Source organism: Coffea arabica, chromosome 2c, assembly GCF_036785885.1.
Source record: "Coffea arabica cultivar ET-39 chromosome 2c, Coffea Arabica ET-39 HiFi, whole genome shotgun sequence".
Classification (NCBI taxonomy): Eukaryota; Viridiplantae; Streptophyta; class Magnoliopsida; order Gentianales; family Rubiaceae; genus Coffea; species Coffea arabica.
Genome location: NC_092312.1, coordinates 42,947,288 through 42,966,137, shown reverse-complemented (window position 1 = coordinate 42,966,137; position 18,850 = coordinate 42,947,288). Strand labels below are relative to the sequence as shown.

General features: G+C 37.4%; 1 protein-coding gene across 1 annotated transcript in view; it reads right to left on the bottom strand.

Annotated features, from left to right (window-relative positions):
• Window positions 1-1,672, bottom strand: part of LOC113727321 (uncharacterized) — a 28,873-nt gene extending 27,201 nt beyond the window's left edge. The window contains exons 1-3 of the mRNA XM_027251420.2: window positions 1,498-1,672; window positions 1,209-1,375; window positions 508-747 (exon numbers count right to left, since the gene is read on the bottom strand). Of these exons, the coding sequence (XP_027107221.1) occupies window positions 508-747; window positions 1,209-1,338 (370 nt within the window). The 5' untranslated portion in view covers window positions 1,339-1,375; window positions 1,498-1,672. The remainder of the gene's footprint in view (window positions 1-507; window positions 748-1,208; window positions 1,376-1,497) is intronic.
• Between the last annotated feature and the right edge of the window lie 17,178 nt (window positions 1,673-18,850).

The following is an 18,850-nucleotide window of genomic DNA, read 5'->3' as shown; positions in this document are numbered from 1 at the left end:
AAGAGATAACTTGGGCAACACCAAACAAGCAACCAATTAAAAAGTCAAACAATCTGGGACTTAATTGAGTTTACATGTCCGTTACTTTAAATCCAGTCACATGCAATAAGTATATTACTCTGGATTGCCAGGAATCTCAATTATGAGGATTTAACCATCTAGACAACATGTGACTATGGGCAAAATCTCAGAGAATGGTTTCATTCTAAGAAAATTACTCCTGTCTTGCTCAAACCAAAAACTGAGCAGAGGTCACACGGAAAGCTGCTAGTAGAAAATAAAAATAACCAATCATGCATGTTCTAGTGGAAGAAGCCATCACTTTCAAGTTGGGGTTAATGTGCTCAATTCACTACAACTGGGTTGGCTACAACTACAAGTCCACCACAGATAAACATCAATAAGTGAACAGAAGCAAGGAATAGTTAGTCTGCATAAGTAATAAGCAGTGATAGATGTTAAAGAGAGTAATTTGCTGGAAAAAAGTTCAAGTGAAGACTATACTACCTGGTATAGTACTCCATGTAGAGTCTTCAAAGGCGCTATCATGAAAGTTCACAGGACTTGTCTCAGGACTCTGAGCAAGTAGAAATTTCCAATAGCCCGACAAAGACTTGACAAAAGGCAAGCCCTTCACCCAAAAAGCAGCGCACTCTAGGGCCTCAGTTACCGCCCTATCATCCCAAACTGCCGATTTTGATACCAAAAAATCTACTTTGTTGCGCTCATACCAGTATCTAAGAGATCCTAAACAAATTGGCATACAATTTTTACAATCACCTTCTTTTGGGAGTAAAAACAAAAAAATAATAATAATAACAAAGCACAACGAAATCAAATCTGCCAGATAAAAAGTAACAGCTGAATATTTCTAGAAATGCTGCACTTACAGCCTCTATAAAAATGCTGCAGTTACTTAACGAGAGAGCAGAATTTTAAGCTATTAATTATAAAGGGCATTTTTATTGATCGATCTACGAAAATATACACATTTGCACGTACAGTACTAGTACATTTTCCAAAATTCAGTACAAAGACCCGTTCCAATAAATAGTTGCAAAGTTTGCCCTCTACAATCACGCCCTTCTGAATAATTACCCCGAGTAGTACAAAAATACATTACTTGCAGGAATTCAGTATAATCATTTACAGCTAGGATGCACACTGCTGCTAGTGATTGAGTGTAATAGACAATAATTAACACTCACCTTCAACTGATTCATGGCAGTGAAATGGAACATGAGCAGCTCTCTTTCTCCACTTGAAAAATGAGGGATCCTCCCACACCTTACAATTGTTATTCGGAGTACAAACAATTTGACTAAGCATGGAAGCCATCTCCAAATTAACGCTCAAAACTGCAGGGAACAAGCAACTAAAAAAGGGTTCTTATTAGTAACCAAGATATCATGAATCCGTGAAAATATATTTTACGTATGAATCAAATTAAAATCAAAACAGTGATCAGTGGTATGTAGCAGAAAATGTTGTGAACACCTCTATTCTTGGTGGGAGCGACTCTTTTCAATCTGAAATTGCAGGGAACAAACAATCCGGTGTCATATTATACTACCGACTGGGAATCAGTCACAGAGTTTATGGCACAGGAGGAATATGCTAAGAGCCCTCGAAGATTAAAGCAAGATAAAGTGGGATAAAGCGGGTTAGGCGTATGTAGACACATACACAGGTATATACGTACATATATACATCTATACAAATGTATATAAATAAATATAAAAAATTAATTTTTTCTATACTGACACTGTATACACATGTTAAAAATCAACAATGTAAAAATTTAAATTTGAAATTCAACTTTTGTACACATGTCATAAATTAAACGGTGATAGTGTATATATTATTAGTGTATATAAGATTTACTCATATATAAAAGAAAAAATATTTATGAAATTACTGATCCTTTAGGCTCAGAAATTCATAAAAAGTTAAAAAAATAACAAATAATACAATCTCAATTAGATAACATAGTAACTAGAATTCAATTTATAGTTAGTCAATTAGTTGAAAAATGTACAAATATACAAATAACTGGACAATTTAAAGGTGAATATAGTTTTTGTAAATAAATTTATACTCCCCAACGTTATGATGAATCAAAAAGGAGAACAAAAAAAGCAAAAAGATAAAAAACAAAAAATAAAGAAAAAATATTTCCTTAGAAGATCATTAGCTCGAAAACCATATTTAAATAAAGAAAAACATATCAGAAGATTCAATTCTAATGGATTTTTTTTGTTACTTGTGGAAGTACAGAACATTTATCTCGTGATTGTAATCGTAGAAAAAATATGCATAATAAGAATGCAATTCTAATAGAATGTGTAAATGAAGATGTTTTAGAAGTAGATGAATACATAGATGACACTGAATCTAGTTATATTATAGGGCCTGTTTGGAACCTAAGTTTTTTAGGAGTTTGTCTAAAATTTTACTGTAGTGCACTGTAGAAGTTTTTGAAAAAATTGTAGAAGTTTTTGTAAGGTGAAAAACTTTTTTGTAGAAATTTTTTTAAAGCGAAAAACTTTTTTTCCTTTTTTTTTCTTTCTCTTTCTTTTTCTTTTTCTTTCTTTCCTTTTTCTTTTCTTTTTTCTCTTCTTCTTCTTCTTCCTTCTCCCTCCCCCTTCCCTCCCCCGTTACCTCTGCCTTCTCAGTCCCAGCAGCCATGGCCCTTCCATTTTTTTTCTTTTCTTTCTTTTTCTCTCTCTTTTTCTTTTTCTTTCTTTCTTTCCTTTTTCTTTTCTCTCCTCTCCTCTTCTTCTTCTTCTTCCTTCCTTCCCCCTCCCTCTTCCCTCGCGGTACCAGACGACCAGCAGCCCCTCTCCCCAATTTTTTTTTTTCATTTTTTCTTCCCCTCTTCTCCTTCTCTGCTCCCCTATCCCCCTCTACTCCCCTTCACCATCCCCCTCTCCCTCCCGAAGCGGAGAACCAGCAGCCATGGCAGAATACAATTTTTTTTTTTGCTTTTTCTCTCCCCCTCTCCTCCATCTCCCTCTCCCCCTCCCTTTTTGCCCAATTCGATCGTTCGACCAGATCGCATAGCGTGCGACCAGAGAGGAAGCGGAAGCCTTTTGCCCAATTCGGTCTTTCGTGGTAGCGTGCGACCAGAGAGGAAGCGGGAGGGTGGCCAGGGAGGGGAGGGGAGGGAAAGAGAGGGGGAGGGGGAGAGGCCGGGAGAGGGAGAGGGAGAAGGAAAAAAAGGGGTAGGCCGGCGCCGGAAACAGCGGTGGAGGTGGTGGTGGCCGGCAGCGGAGGTGTGGTGGATAGGGGTGGGGGAGAAAGAAGAAGAAAATGGAAAGTTTTTTGTGTATTAGATATTTTAAAGTGTGTAGGTTAAAAAATTTGATAAGTTTTTTTGGGTTCCTGTAGCTAAAGTTGTTAAAAAACTAGTAGCTAAAAAACTTGGCCAAAAAACTTGATTCCAAACAGGGCCATAGTTTTTATAGGTGATAAGGAATTTCTAGAGAAAGAAGATAAAAATAGTGATGATGAGTTTACTAAAGATAGTTTAGAATCTGGTAGAAAAAATAAAGAGAATATATTATAGTAAGCTTGAAAAATTAGAAGAATTCAATGAAATATTATAAAATCTTGTAGAAACAACTTGTGAACACCAATTGATGAATAGAAGTGGATCTGATGATTATCATTGTAAATTTTATAACAAATACCCAGTCTTAGCATTAATATATAAATGTAAAATAAGCTCTATAGAAACTTGTAAGATATGTTTACAAAATCAAAATATAAATATACCACAAATAATAAATAGAATAGATAAACACCATGAAAATAAATTATATTTAGAAAAAAGAATATAAAATTAGAAAATAGATTAGATAACTTAGAAGAACAACTAAACCAAATAGATAAAGGCAAGAAATATTTTTATTTTGTTGTCCTATGTATTCGATTTCTGGTCCAACATTTATATTATCATTATAGAATTCATGTATTTTCTAATAAAATGATTCAAAATGAAAATTATCCACCCTTGGTCGCGATTGCTAACACGTGTCCCCAGTTTGATCGGCGAGGATCGCGACATGTAACACGAGAAAAATTACATAAATGCAGCTGAAATCGGAGATTTTCAGCCTCCTTTTTGCAACATGTCTATTTTCTAGAAGATTGATCGATACGCTTCGTTTTGAAGGGTTGTAAGTTAATTCGTAGGAGTACGGGTATGGCATCAGAAGAAATGGCAATTATTATGGACATGGCAGGATTCTTCAGAGTCGTGAAGGACTGTGGCATGAAGCACGTCGTGTTCCTGGGGATGTATTTTGCTCTTCGCATAGGGAGCATTCGATTCATTGCAGAATTGAACCGGCTGTTCAGGACAGTTGAGGAGATGAAGAGGACCCTGATGGAGTCAGGGATGATGCGGAGGACTCGTGCTCTTCTAGGAGCAGTTGAACTTGGTGCTGACATGTGGCCTTGCTTCGGTGGAAGAAATGGACCCCACACACATATGAAATACGTAGTGCAATGGCATAGTTATTACGCATTTGTACATAGGTAAGGATTTAATGCAGCAGTGCCACGTGTAATTAATATGCAACATCGAAATAAAAATACGTCAATCTATTTCATCTTGAAATAAAAAGCATACAAATTTGAAATCTGCTTCCGTGCAGTTAATCAAAACACGTGACAAGGAATTACACTTTAATTCTAGATTAATTGAACTTATGATGTCGTAATTACATAATTGGCTCATGACAAGATGTGACGACCCCATCTCCCCCTAAGGCGTACCAAAGGGTTCGGGGGATCGCCTGCCCAACTCTCGCCAGGACTCACTCACTAATTCACGCGAATCACGTACATACGCATCCATGAACCATAAATAATATCCATGATTCAAGTTTATAATATACATGGATAGGAAACAGGGTACAAAGTCTCGATATACTCAAACTAGTTCAAAGCGTATACAATCCAAGTACAAAACAATCCATTCGAGAAATAGCGCGAGTACAAGTCAAAATTCAAAACAAAACCAAGAGCAACTAGACTACGCTAGCCTTTACTCGTCTCACGCCTCGCTCGTACCCTTGTAAGGAAAACAAACTAACGGGGTGAGTCAAAACTCAGCGAAGTTCCCAAATATCAAATTGGTTAACAAATCAAGTGATAACAAAGTAATAGTGAAATAGCGAGCAAACAAGTCAAATCAGGAAAATAGTACTTCAGCTAGCCAAGTAATATCAGGTTCATATTCACATGTAAGGATACAGTAACCCATATCACGGCTCTATTCCAGCTTGGTCAAGAAGTAGTTGACACTCCGCCAACTTTCAAGTCATCACAAGTCCAAAATAAAACTCCACTACACGCCAATCTCCGTCCACCAATCAACCCCCTTTCCCGGGCCCGCACGCCACACGAAACATGGGTGGTAATACTCGAGTATACCGTTTAGTCGAAGAGATAGCACTCCACTCGACATTACTAGTGACCCAGGGTTCGTTATCTAATCGACCAGGCCCTTGCCGGCTCGACTCGATTAACTAGCCACAGGGTTTCTGGAATTCCAGACAAAACATATCTCAAGTACATGTAGAGCAAGTCAAGTGTAATCAATAGCAAGATCAAGTCATATTAGGGCAAGTGCGGTAAAGTATACCCTTGCCCTATCATTCATTTTCATGTAATCATACAATTCAAGTAAGGAACACATGTATCAAGTACAATCGGATATTTGGAAGCACTCACCAAAATATAGTGCTTCAAGTATTCATGTTCAATTATACTCCAGGTTTGGAGTCCAGATCTGCGATAAAAATTTTGTTTAAGAACTTTGAAACACGAGTAGGATTCGAAACTTAAACGTTTCGTTCATTAAGAATCGACCAATTGAAATTCATTTGAAAGACACTCGTGAAACACTTGCTCGCTTTTCAAATCGTAAGGTTTTTGTAGCATAGATACTTGGAAATAACACTTGAGTTGAAAGTACAAGGAAATACAAGTTTACATTGGCCATTATGTCTTTTCCTCAATGGTACAAGTTCGGTCAAGTCCTAACATATAACCCTCGATAAACAAAGTAGCAAAGGTCCTCGCTAGTTCAAGTGATAATCACTTAACCCTTACTCACGTTGCAAGTATAGTTTTCTAGTCCTCGAGCGTAAATTCGGACAGCATGCCCTTTGTGTTTACCTAGTTTTCCAGCCATTTAGGCTTCATTATTTTTCCTCAGCCATATCCCAAAGTCACACATCAGAAATTCAAGTCAAAAGCCATTCCATAGGCTTATAATGTAAGGATCGAAGACAACCTAAGAGGGGGGTGAATTAGGCTTTCAAAAAAAAAAACCTGCTAATATATATTCTACCTTTTTGAACAGACAGCCTTTCTTTTCTCAAATACCTCCCAATGAACAAGATAATACAAGAGCACAGGTATTCGTGAGATAGAGAGAAGAACAGTTTATATAGAAAAACAGTAAATAAGAGTAAAGAACCAAATCAAGCTTCAAACACAACTGAGATTTGAACACTACTATTATATACCAAGATACTTTAAGTTGAATAGACTTGCAACCAATCTTATGTGTACAAGGAAGGGACCACTTCCTTCTTGCCCCAAATCACACTTGGTCAAGCAAGGAAGTTTTACAAACACTTGCAAACCCTCACTATGCTACACTATTGAAGAAGCTATGTCACACTTGAAAACACTTCACGAAGATTGCACATGCAAGGAGTACAAATATTTCTTTTGAGTATTCTAGCACACGAATCACTCACAATCTGATGTAGGCTTGATGTACAAAGTTATTTTGAGGTGGTTGACTTTGTTTCTTTTATAGGAGACCAGAGAATTCCTCAATTAATGCTGTCAACGGGTAGAAGGCAGCTGAAGAGTCAACTAGCCGTTGGTGCTGTCGGACGTCCGATGTTTGGTTTTTATGTGTCCGAGGGTAGGATGAATACTTGGAAATTTCTTCTTCACTTCCTTCGGACGGCCGATGCGTCCAGAATGTTGTGTCCGAAGAGCAGCAACACTTGTCGGACGTCCGATACACAGGTGTTGAGCGTCCGAATCCTGATCAGTAATCGAGTAACTCCTGGCTTGTCTTCTTCGGACGTCCGAGTCTGAGTTCTTTACTCGTCCGAAGAAACTCAAAGAATGTCGGACGTCCGATACTCCCCTTTTGTGCGTCCGACATCATCCTCAGCAGACTTCATTCTTTTTTATCTTCTTTTTCTACTTTAAATCCACAGACCTGTTTGGTTCATTTCTGAAAAGGATCTCTACAAAAGGTATTAGAAACATCCAATTGTTTTGTAATCATCAAAAGATATGAATTGAGATAAACAATCTCCCCCTTTTTGATGATGACAAAACAATTGGATAGAGCACAGAATTTAACTGCTCCCCCTAACGAAGTGCATAAGTAGTATATCAGAAGAGGCGCAATCCACATCATCATTGCTGATCCATCTCAACTCCCCCTGAGATTGTCTCCCCCTAACTAGTTACTTTATACTATCAGTGTTAAACCAAATCCAATTCCAATTCTTCCCCTTTTTGTCATCACAAAATTGAGTATCAGTTTTGGAACTGGCAGTACGTCCCATCAGAAACATTATCAGTGTATTCATTTACAATGTACAGCACAGTTTGAACTCAATCATATAGCAGATGTTAAACAGAAACATTCATTCATTGAGCAGATTTCAAAAACTAATCATAACATCCATTCAAATCATTCATAACAAGCACTTAGTTAAAACATTCATAAATAGTAGAAAATATCCAGGTGTTCAGCACTTAGTACAAAAGTGCAATGCAGAAGATGAACTATAGTCCTAGGTTTAGGTGCAGTGACCTAGTAGTGCCTAGATAGTGATTTTAGATGATCCAGGCCTCCTCCTGGTCAGACGATACTGTTCAGGGTCCTCCTCTTCCTCAGTTTCCTCATCATCATCTTCAACTTCTTCCTCAGTTACTGGAGCCTTGCCTTTATCCTTGGGCTGAGAACTGGAAGCTGGAGTAGTCTCATCACCAGTGGTTGGCCTTGTGGGCTCAGATCTTGGTTCTTTCTGATGAGCAGTCTCATTTGTTTCAGGCATAGGGGGCATAAGAAGATTCCTTTTTTCAAGGAAAGAGGATTGTTGGGCAGAGGTCATGGTCATCATGAGACCATCTTCAAGAAATATAACATGCTGTTTGAGGTCTTCAAGCAGGGAGATGACCTCAGAGTTGGAAGAGAAGGACTTACTGGCAGACTTTCTAGGATGAATGGTGAAAGGAGACATATACCCTGACTGATCATGGGGAGTTCTAGGAGTGACAGGGGTTTCATGCAAATTTTTTCTTCTAGACTCGGCCACAGTCTCCTTGTAGCACCAATGACCCTCAAAAAATTTTAGGTTCTTTCTTTCAAAATAAGCTTTGGAGAAAACTGAAGAAGCACTGTCTTTTGAAGATTTGCCAGAAAAGGGTATGTCAAAATGAGTAAAAATGGGGGTCAGAAATCTGCCATAGGAAAGCTTCCTACGACTATCAGTGCTGATTTTGAGCAGAAATTTGCACATTACAAATCCAAAGTCAATTCGGATTTTTTCAACAAAGCAGTAGAAAAGATAGAGTTCCATTTTATTTGCATCTGTTCTGTGGCCATCAGTTGGCACCAACAGATTCGAGATGATAGTAAAGATGATCAGATTCTGAGGACTGAGATCATCCAATCTGGCCTCAGCAGGGGTGTTGAAATTGGTTTGAAAATAAGTCATGAGTTTAGCATTGTAAAAGTGATGATAGGCAGAAGGGAATTCCTCATATGAAAAGAAATTTGCAATTTTTCCCTTAAAACCAGGTTCAATATTAGTTTTTAGAATAGAATTCACAATGTCAGGAGTTAATATGATGTCTACAGAGTTGACCCTAGAGATGCGTTCAGTGTGTGATGTACCCTTTCTAAGATTAGTAAAAAATTGATACAGCATGTCAGGATAGAAAACATTAGGAATGGTCAAGAGATGATTCCATTTCTGGAATTCAAAGAGTTTGATGACAGGTTCAAGATCAAGCTTACGAAATTCAAAAGGAATGATGAGCCTTTGGGTGATGAACCCTTTTTGAGAGACTAACTCAAATCTGTCTCTGGCTTCATCATCGATGAACTTTGGTAGAGGAATGGGTTCAGATGCAGGCTGAGATACTGGATTCTTCCCAGAACGTGTCCCTTTAGAGGTTTGAGTGACAGATGCACCAGCATTTTGAGTCTCAGTCCTTGTCCTTGGAGACTTCCGGATGGAGGGTTCAGGTGTTGGTTGAATCTCAGTGATGTTTTCTTCATTCTGCTGATCAACAGAGGGATCAGCAGATTGCTTTTTCTTGGATTGAGGAGTTCTCTTCCCCTTTGCAGTCCTTTTTCTTTTACTGGAAGACCTTGTGACAGTTTTATCACCTTGGGTAGCCTGCTCTGGTTCCTCATTTCCACCAGCAATGTTCCCTTCAGAGATCTGCCCTTCCATTTGTTCATCAGATGATTCAGGAGATGAAGTAACTAATTTTCTTTGGGCAGTCTCCTTCACTATGCCCCTACGAGTCACTTTCTTTCTTTTTGGTGCCACAGGAGGTGGATCAACAATTTCAATGTTTTCATCCCTCAGTTTAAAAGACCGTCCGGCACTAGTAGATTCTCCCCTCATCCTAACCATGATGCAATGTGGATGTGATTTTTAATGCAGAGTGTTGTGTATAGAAGGAAAGAACAGTGAGAGTTAACAAGAGTGCACTATGATGCCGCAAGGAGAGGGTTATATGAGGTTAGGGTTTCGTATGTAAATTGGGAATTTTGGGGCAGTTGGGTGTTAGGAGTGCTTTTTATGAGTGGTTAATGAGCAATAGAGGTGTAATAGAGTTGGTTGAGTCAATTTCTCGAAACTTGGTTTGAGGAGAGAGGAATTTGAATTTCAAATTTTAGAGAAACTGAAAGGTCGCGTCCGAGACTGATGAAGGAAAATGAATTGAGAAGAGTCAGTAACTGCCTTATAGGACACATTTTTGAGTGTCGGACGTCCGAACGAAGTGATGCGTCCGACACAACCGTCCGAGCCAGGGATTTTTTGGACCTTGGATGAAGAACACTGTCGGACGTCCGTTTCCGATAAGGATTGACTAGAAATAAGACTCAGAACATTTTTTCTGTAACACCCAATTTAGTCCTCAAAGACACAAATTGATCTAGCGGAAGAGCTTTTGTGAGTATATCAGCGATCTGTTCTTTAGAACAAATAAACTCAACACGGATTATCCCCTTTGAGACAAGATCGCGAATGAAATGATGCTTAATATCAATGTGCTTAGTCCTAGAGTGTTGAATGGGATTTTTTGTTAGATTAATTGCACTGGTGTTGTCACAGTACATGGGTACACATTCATATACTAACCCGAAATCATTTAATGTGTTTTTCATCCATAACAATTGAGCACAACAAGCACCAGCAGCAACATATTCAGCTTCAGTAGTGGACAGTGAGATAGCATTTTGTTTTTTACTAAACCAAGAGACCAAGCAATTTCCAAAAAAGTTGCATATACCAGTAGTATTTTTTCTATCTATCTTACAACCTCCAAAATCAGCATCAGAGAATCCACACAAAGGAAGTTCATAACATTTTGGATACCACAAGCCAAAATTTAAGGTTCCTTTAAGATATCTCAAGATTCTTTTTACTGCATTCAAGTGTGATTCCTTTGGACAGGATTGAAATCGAGCACATAAACACACAGCAAACATGATGTCAGGCCTACTAGCAGTTAAATAAAGTAAACTTCCAATCATACCTCTGTACTTCTTCTCCTCAACTTTTGTACCTTCCTCATCTTTGTCTAGTTTGGTAGAGGTGCACATAGGTGTCCCAACAGGCTTTGAATCCTCCATTCCGAATTTTTTTAGCAACTCCTTGGTGTATTTTGTTTGATTTATAAACGTTCCATCTTGGTTTTGAACCACTTGGAGTCCAAGGAAGAAATTCAGTTGTCCCATCATGCTCATTTCAAATTCTTTTTGCATGATGGTGGAAAAGTCCTTGCACAATTTTTCGTTAGTAGCACCAAATATGATATCATCGACATATATTTGCACAATCAAAAGATCTTGTGAGCTTTGTTTTGTAAAAAGTGTAGTGTCTACAACGCCTCTTTTAAAACCATTTTCAATCAGAAATCCACTCAAACGTTCATACCATGCTCTAGGAGCCTGCTTTAATCCATATAAAGCTTTTGAGAGTTTAAACATGTGATCTGGATAGGATTCATTTTCAAAACTAGGAGGTTGGTCAACATAGACCTCTTGGTCTATAAATCCATTTAAAAAAGCACTCTTAACATCCATTTGAAATAATTTAAAGTTCTTGAAACATGCAAATGCTAAAAGCATTCTTATGGATTCCAGCCGGGCTACTGGTGCAAAAGACTCATCAAAGTCTATTCCCTCTTCTTGAGTGTATCCCTTAGCCACCAGTCTAGCCTTATTTCTAACAATCTCCCCTTTATCATTCAATTTGTTTCTAAAAATCCATTTTGTGCCAATGATAGGATGGCCTTGTGGTCTGGCAACCAGAGTCCAAACTTTGTTTCTTTCAAATTGGATTAACTCTTCTTTCATAGCTAAAATCCAGTGCTCATCATTCAAAGCATCAACAACATTTTTAGGTTCAATATGTGATACAAAAGCAAGATTATCTATCAAGTGTCTAGATGAGCGAGTTCTGACCTTTTCAGAAGGATCACCAATTATAAGCTCCCTGGGATGATTATGAGCAAATTTCCAGGCTCTTGGAAGATCATTAGGAGTAGTGGTAACTCCATTATTCACTTCTTCAACTGGACTGACCTGAGCATCATTATCCTTTGAATCAGTTTCTGGTGAGGCAGAGTCATGGTCATTAATTACTAGCTTCTTTAATCCTTCTTGAACACCTGTGTCATCATCTTCACCACAACTCATAGAAATGTCACCATTAGATTCATCAAAAGTAATGTGTATAGCCTCCTCTATAATCAATGTTCTACGATTATAAACTCTGAAACTTCTTTTGTTTTCACAATAACCCAAGAATATTCTTTCATCAGATTTCTTGTCAAACTTTCCAAGATGTTCCTTGATATTCAAAATGAAACATTTACAACCAAATACTTTGAAGTAGCTGACTACAGGCTTTTTATCATACATGAGCTCATAGGAAGTTTTGTTCAAAATTGGTTTTAAAAGAACTCTATTCATGGTATAACAGGCTGTGTTTATGGCTTCTGTCCAAAAATATTTTGGTAAATTGCATTCACTAAGCATGGTTCAGCAGCCTCTTGGAGAGTTCTATTTTTTTTTCTACAACTCCATTTTGTTGAGGAACTCTAGCAATAGAGAATTCATGGGTAATACCATTATGATCACAAAATTCTGGAAAACCACAGAACTTAAATTCTGTCCCATTATCACTTCTAATTCTAACAATTTTCAAGCCAAGCAAATTTTGTACTTTAGCAAATAATGAGGTAAAATTCTTAAAGGCATCATCTTTATGAGCAAGGAATATTACCCAAGTATATCGAGAGTAGTCATCAACAATCACAAAACAATATCTCTTACCACCAAGGCTTGCATTCTGTGTAGGACCAAACAGATCAAGGTGCAGAAGTTCAAGTGGTTTTGAAGTAGAAACACATTTCTTAGGTTTAAAAGAAACCTTGACTTGTTTTCCAAATTGGCAAGCATCACAGATTCTGTCTTTTTCAAATTTAATTTTTGGAAGACCTCTCACAAGTTCCTTTTTAGAAATTTCTTTCAGCAAATCCATATTGAAGTGACACAACCTTCTATGCCATAACCATGGATCCTCATTTGCTACTTTGAGACATTTGAGATGTGAGGAATCAATTTTTTCAAGAAACACTACATAGACATCATTAACCCTTTTTCCTTTGAAAACAATGTTAAATTTTGAGTCAACTATGAGACATTCAAGCTTTTTGAACAATACAAACAAATTCCTATCACACAATTGGCTAACACTTAACAGATTGTAGCTCAAATTGTCAACAAGAAGAACATTGTGGATAAAAGTTTGATCATTCTTACCAATATCGCCAATACCAACAGTCTTGGCTTTGTTATCATCTCCAAATGTTACCTTTCCACTTGCTTTCTGCTTGAGTTTGATGAATTATGATGCATCACCAGTCATATGTCTTGAACATCCACTATCAATGAACCATTTTGATTCTTTAGCAATGTAATCCTGGTTCACCTACACACAAACCCACAAGATAATACTTGGTAACCTTTACATGTTGGGTCCTTGAGAGTTAGTCTTATGTTTGACTATCCACATGCATCTCATGCCGTTCCTCATGTTTTTCTTAACATGACAGTTGCTATACATGTGACCAGATTGACAACAAAAGCTGCATATTGACATTGGATCAATCAAATGAACAGGTTTAATGAATCTGACTTGCCTTCTTCTGTGGATAGCAAACTCATTTGTAATTTGGTTCAGTCTTATTTGATGAGTATTAACATAAGATACAGTGTCATTCTTTTAAAGCTGATTTTGTTTCACATGATGTAACACTTTACATAAATCATCCATCCTTTTTCTTAATCTGCATTGGTCACTTTTGAGTAGGTCACAGTAATTTTTCTTCTTGTAAAGTTCAGCAAGCATATCAGTTTCAGTCCTTTTCAGGTTATCATTTTCATGCTTTAGACATTTGTTTTGTCAAAAAAGACTTGCATTGTCTTGTATTAGAAAGCTGATTTTTTGCTTCAGTTCTTTGTTTTTAACATAGGATTCTTTCAAGCTGTTATGCATTTTTTCTAGAAAAGAATTAACATCATCATCAGATTACTATCACTATTGGATTGAGAATTGCATTGTGTTACCTCTTCATCTCCAATAGCCATGAAAGCCACTTGAGCAGATTTCTCTTCTTCTTCAACTTCACCTTCTGAGTTGCAATCATTCCAGGTAATCTGGAAATTGTTGAACTTTGGTTTTCGTTCAATCTTACTTTCCTTCTTTTTCTTCATTGGACACTCATTTGCATAGTGTCCAGGTTGGCCACATTCAAAACATTTATCGTTCTGCTGCTTGTTAAATTCTAGTTTCCCTCTATTCCTGAAGTCATTAGTCTGATTCTGGAAGGAATTGCTGGATCCGCCTTTCCTGAATCTTCTCTTATTGAGAAATCTTTTGAAGCCTCTTGTGATGAGTGCAATATCACTATCATCACCTTCCAAGTCATTTTCATCCAGTGAGGCTGTTTCATCTTCATCTTGTGAAGCTTTCAGAGCAATACTCTTCCTTCCTTTTGTGTCTTCTTCTTCCTGCAACTTAGATTTAAGTTTCAGTTCGTAAGAGGTTAGAGAGTTAATCAGAGATTCAATGGATAAGGAATTTAAATCCTTGGCTTCCTCTATAGCAGTCACTTTACTTTCCCAATCCTTTGATAGAGCATTCAGAATTTTTCTGTTCTTTTCACCTAGAGAGTACTCCTTCTCAAGCACCTCTAAATCCTTGATCAGATCATTGAATCTACAATACATTTTGTCGATGTTCTCATGAGGCTCCATCTTAAAAGATTCATACTTGGTGACCAGAATGGACTTTTTCTGTTCTCTTACGTTGTCACTACCCTCATGAATTTCACTTAACTTATCCCACATTTCTTTGGCAGATTTACACCCTTTTACTCTAATTGACTCATTTGAGTCTAAGGCACTGTAGAGAACATTCATGGCTTTGGCATTCAATGTGAGATTGGTTCTATCTTGAGCATTCATCTCAACTCTCATTTTTTGCCGCAACAAGCCTGTTTCTGCATCAAGAAAGTTAGCATCATGCGGTCCTTCATTCACAATAAATCACAACTCAATATCAATGGATTGCAAGAAGATAATCATTCTTTCTTTCCATCTAACATAATTAGAACCAGTAAACATGGGAGGTCTAGTAACAGATTGCCCCTCAACAAACATAGCATGACTGGTTGTCATCTTACTCCAAGCCGCTTGAGCTTAATCTCTAGGAGACCAAGCTCTGATACCAATTGTAAGGATCGAAGACAACCTAAGAGGGGGGGTGAATTAGGCTTTCAAAAAAAAAAAACCTGCTAATATATATTCTACCTTTTTGAACAGACAGCCTTTCTTTTCTCAAATACCTCCCAATGAACAAGATAATACAAGAGCACAGGTATTCGTTAGATAGAGAGAAGAACAGTTTATATAGAAAAACAGTAAATAAGAGTAAAGAACCAAACCAAGCTTCAAACACAACTGAGGTTTGAACACCACTATTATATACCAAGATACTTCAAGTTGAATAGACTTGCAACCAATCTTATGTGTACAAGGAAGGGATCACTTCCTTCTTGCCCCAAATCACACTTGGTCAAGCAAGGAAGTTTTACAAACACTCGCAAACCCTCACTATGCTACACTATTGAAGAAGCTATGTCACACTTGAAAACACTTCACGAAGATTGCACATGCAAGGAGTACAAATATTTCTTTTGAATATTCTAGCACACGAATCACTCACAATCTGATGTAGGCTTGATGTACAAAGTTATTTTGAGGTGGTTGACTTTGTTCCTTTTATAGGAGACCAGAGAATTCCTCAATTAATGCTGTCAACGGGTAGAAGGCAGCTGAAGAGTCAACTAGCCGTTGGTACTGTCGGACATCCGATGTTTGGTTTTTATGCGTCCGAGGGTAGGATGAATACTTGGAAATTTCTTCTTCACTTCCTTCGGACGGCCGATGCGTCCAGAATGTTGCGTCCGAAGAGCAGCAACACTTGTCGGACGTCCGATACACAGGTGTTGAGCGTCCGAATCCTGATCAGTAATCGAGTAACTCCTGGCTTGTCTTCTTCGGACGTCCGAGTCTGAGTTCTTTACTCGTCCGAAGAAACTCAAAAAATGTCGGACGTCCGATACTCCCCTTTTGTGCGTCCGACATCATCCTCAGCAGATTTCATTCTTTTTGATCTTCTTTTTTTGCTTTAAATCCACAGACCTGTTTGGTTCATTTCTGAAAAGGATCTCTACAAAAGGTATTAGAAACATCCAATTGTTTTGTAATCATCAAAAGATATGAATTGAGATAAACACATAATATCATAAGAATAAGAATCACAATAATAACAAGTGCAGAAATACAATCTAGCAAAAGACAGATTCGACGTGTGGTTGCGGAAATAACACATCCGAGGCTACGCTTATCGGATTGAGGCGCAACTTATGCCGTTTCGAAGCTAAGACACAGGGCTACAATGTTCATGAAGATCACTTAGTCCAGTTTCTAATGCAACTTAGTCAAATCCTCAAATTACAGAACCAAAATCCTACTCGTCGGCTATTTAACCACACTGCACTGGAATGGTCATATCTCAGGTTACAAAGATCCGATTAAGGTGTTCTTGGAGGAGTTTAAAAGCTAAGTCAGAATAATAAAACTTTCATGTTTTGGAAAAAAGCTAAATCAATACGGATCCTAGTGAATAAATGTGATAAATTGGATAAACTGACCAAACGGACTGCTGGGAAAAATCTTAAAACAGTAAGGGTATTTTGGTCTTTTCATGACCTACGTTGCTCCGATTGAGCTAAAATTTTGTAGGAACCTATAAAATACCATTCTCTACAACTTTCATGTTTTGACCTAAGGCCAATTCGGCCTCTAACATGCAGCAACAAAACCAGGCAGAAAGGAAGAAAACTTTTCCAGAAATCTGGAATTTTCAGTTTTCAGTGTAACCTTCCTTGATTTCTTACTTCCAACACTACCAAAACCCCTTATATAACCTTAATTACAACATATATGCATCATACATCAAGTTGGCAGCAAGTCCTCAAACCCTAGTTCATAATATCAAAAGGGGAAAACCTCCAAAACATGATAGCATCCATGATTCACCACAAAATTGAGTTACTAAGCTTAATTTAAACAAGATTGAAAGTAAGAATTAGAGAGATCATCTTCCTTACCTTGATTAGTGTCCACCAAGTGTATCCCTAGCTTTCCCTTTCCAAAATCTCACCAATAATTCACTAACTAAACACTCAAAGGTGAGTTTAATCGGTTTATTTCTTTTGTTTTCTCACTTTGTGGTTTGATTCAAGAAGAAATGGAGAGATCTTCCCTTGGTGTTTTTCCCTTCTTCCTCTCGACCAAGGAGTGCAGAAATGAAGAGGAAAGTGTGAGAACCCTGAAAATAGATATATAAGCCAGTGCATATTTCATTTGCATTTCTTTTATTCCTTAATAATTTCTAGCATTACTTTTACTTGTTTGCAATTAAATACGTAAAAATAGGTTTATGTGAAAAATAATATAATTTTCCTAAGTTATGAAATTTCTTGGTTTTGCTAGATTAAATTAATATCTTTGGAGTTAGATTAAATCTTTCGCCTTAACATAAAATGTTAGAATACTTAAATTCCTTTATGCAAAATTAATGATACTTGAGCCGATTAATATTATTACTTTAAAATAAATTACTCGAAACTCAATGATTAATTCCAATTAGTTGCTAGCATTATAGGTTAAAAAGGAAATTTTCACGGTAAGACGAAATCAATGAATTTTAGATAAATATTATACAAATATGCGAAACTTACTCAAGGCATGAAGTTACGATAATTATAGTCTTATCCTTCTTTGTTTTCACAATAAGTGAGTAAAAATAATTTTTATGTGCAAACTGACACACTTGTATTAAATTATTATTTCACTTGATTTATTATACTAAATCGATAAATTTCGAGTTAGACTAACTCTAATTCTTGAGAAATAATAATTGGAAATTCTAATAGCTAATTTAATCGCTAAATAATGTAGGAACTACTAGGAACCTTAATATTAAAGTTTAATCGATAAGTATTCGATAAAAATGGTTTAGGTATATTATGGTATAATTAGGCGTTTAAATCACGCTTGGGGATAATTTTTAGAATTAAGTTAGAATTGAGAAATTAAGTTGAGGTTAGGGAGCAAAGTGAAAAAACTAAAATGCCCTTACCATTCCATGCAAACCAAACCAATCCTCTGACCGCAAGTTCAATTACCGCAACAATCACCAATTCTATACGCAATCGATTCTAATACACGAAACCTCTGCTCCTAAAACCGAGGCACCTTATACCATTACCTCCATTTCACATCTTAAACCACGGCACCACAATACTCTTAATATCACTCAATCCTTTCTCATATCACTTACCGCAAACCATTTCCTTCCTTCTTAATACCAGATACCGCCTCTTCACCAAGTCCATCTCCTCTGCACAACTCCACCGCAACCACTGCACTTCCTCTCTACAACCACACCTCACCTCTTCCTCTGCCTAGACCGAGAGTATACGAGAGAGAGAGAGGGTTACCTGGTGAGCTGCATCCGAGAGCAAGGGAGGAGGGAACGTGAGCTGTAAAAATTTTCTGGATTCTGCCGTGAACTGGAGTAAAACCAAAGAGAAATTTTCAGTGAAGCTTCACCATTCTGCGCCTCCATCTCCACCAACTCCAACCAACCGAACTCAAATCCACCAGCTGCAACCAATTCTCAGCCGCAACTCAGGAACCAAGACAACCGACCTGCACTTGAAGCCGAGAGCAAGGAGAGAAAATTCTGGAAATTTCGTGTGTGAGATTAGCTGGTATCTGAGGTAAATTCTGGACTTATTAGGTGGATTATTAGTAGAGGAAGCTATATCAGGGTTTGCATGTATGGATTGTGCAGTCGGATGATGAAATCAAACCATTAGAAAAATTTCTGTTTTGGTTAAAAGTTTCTGCCGA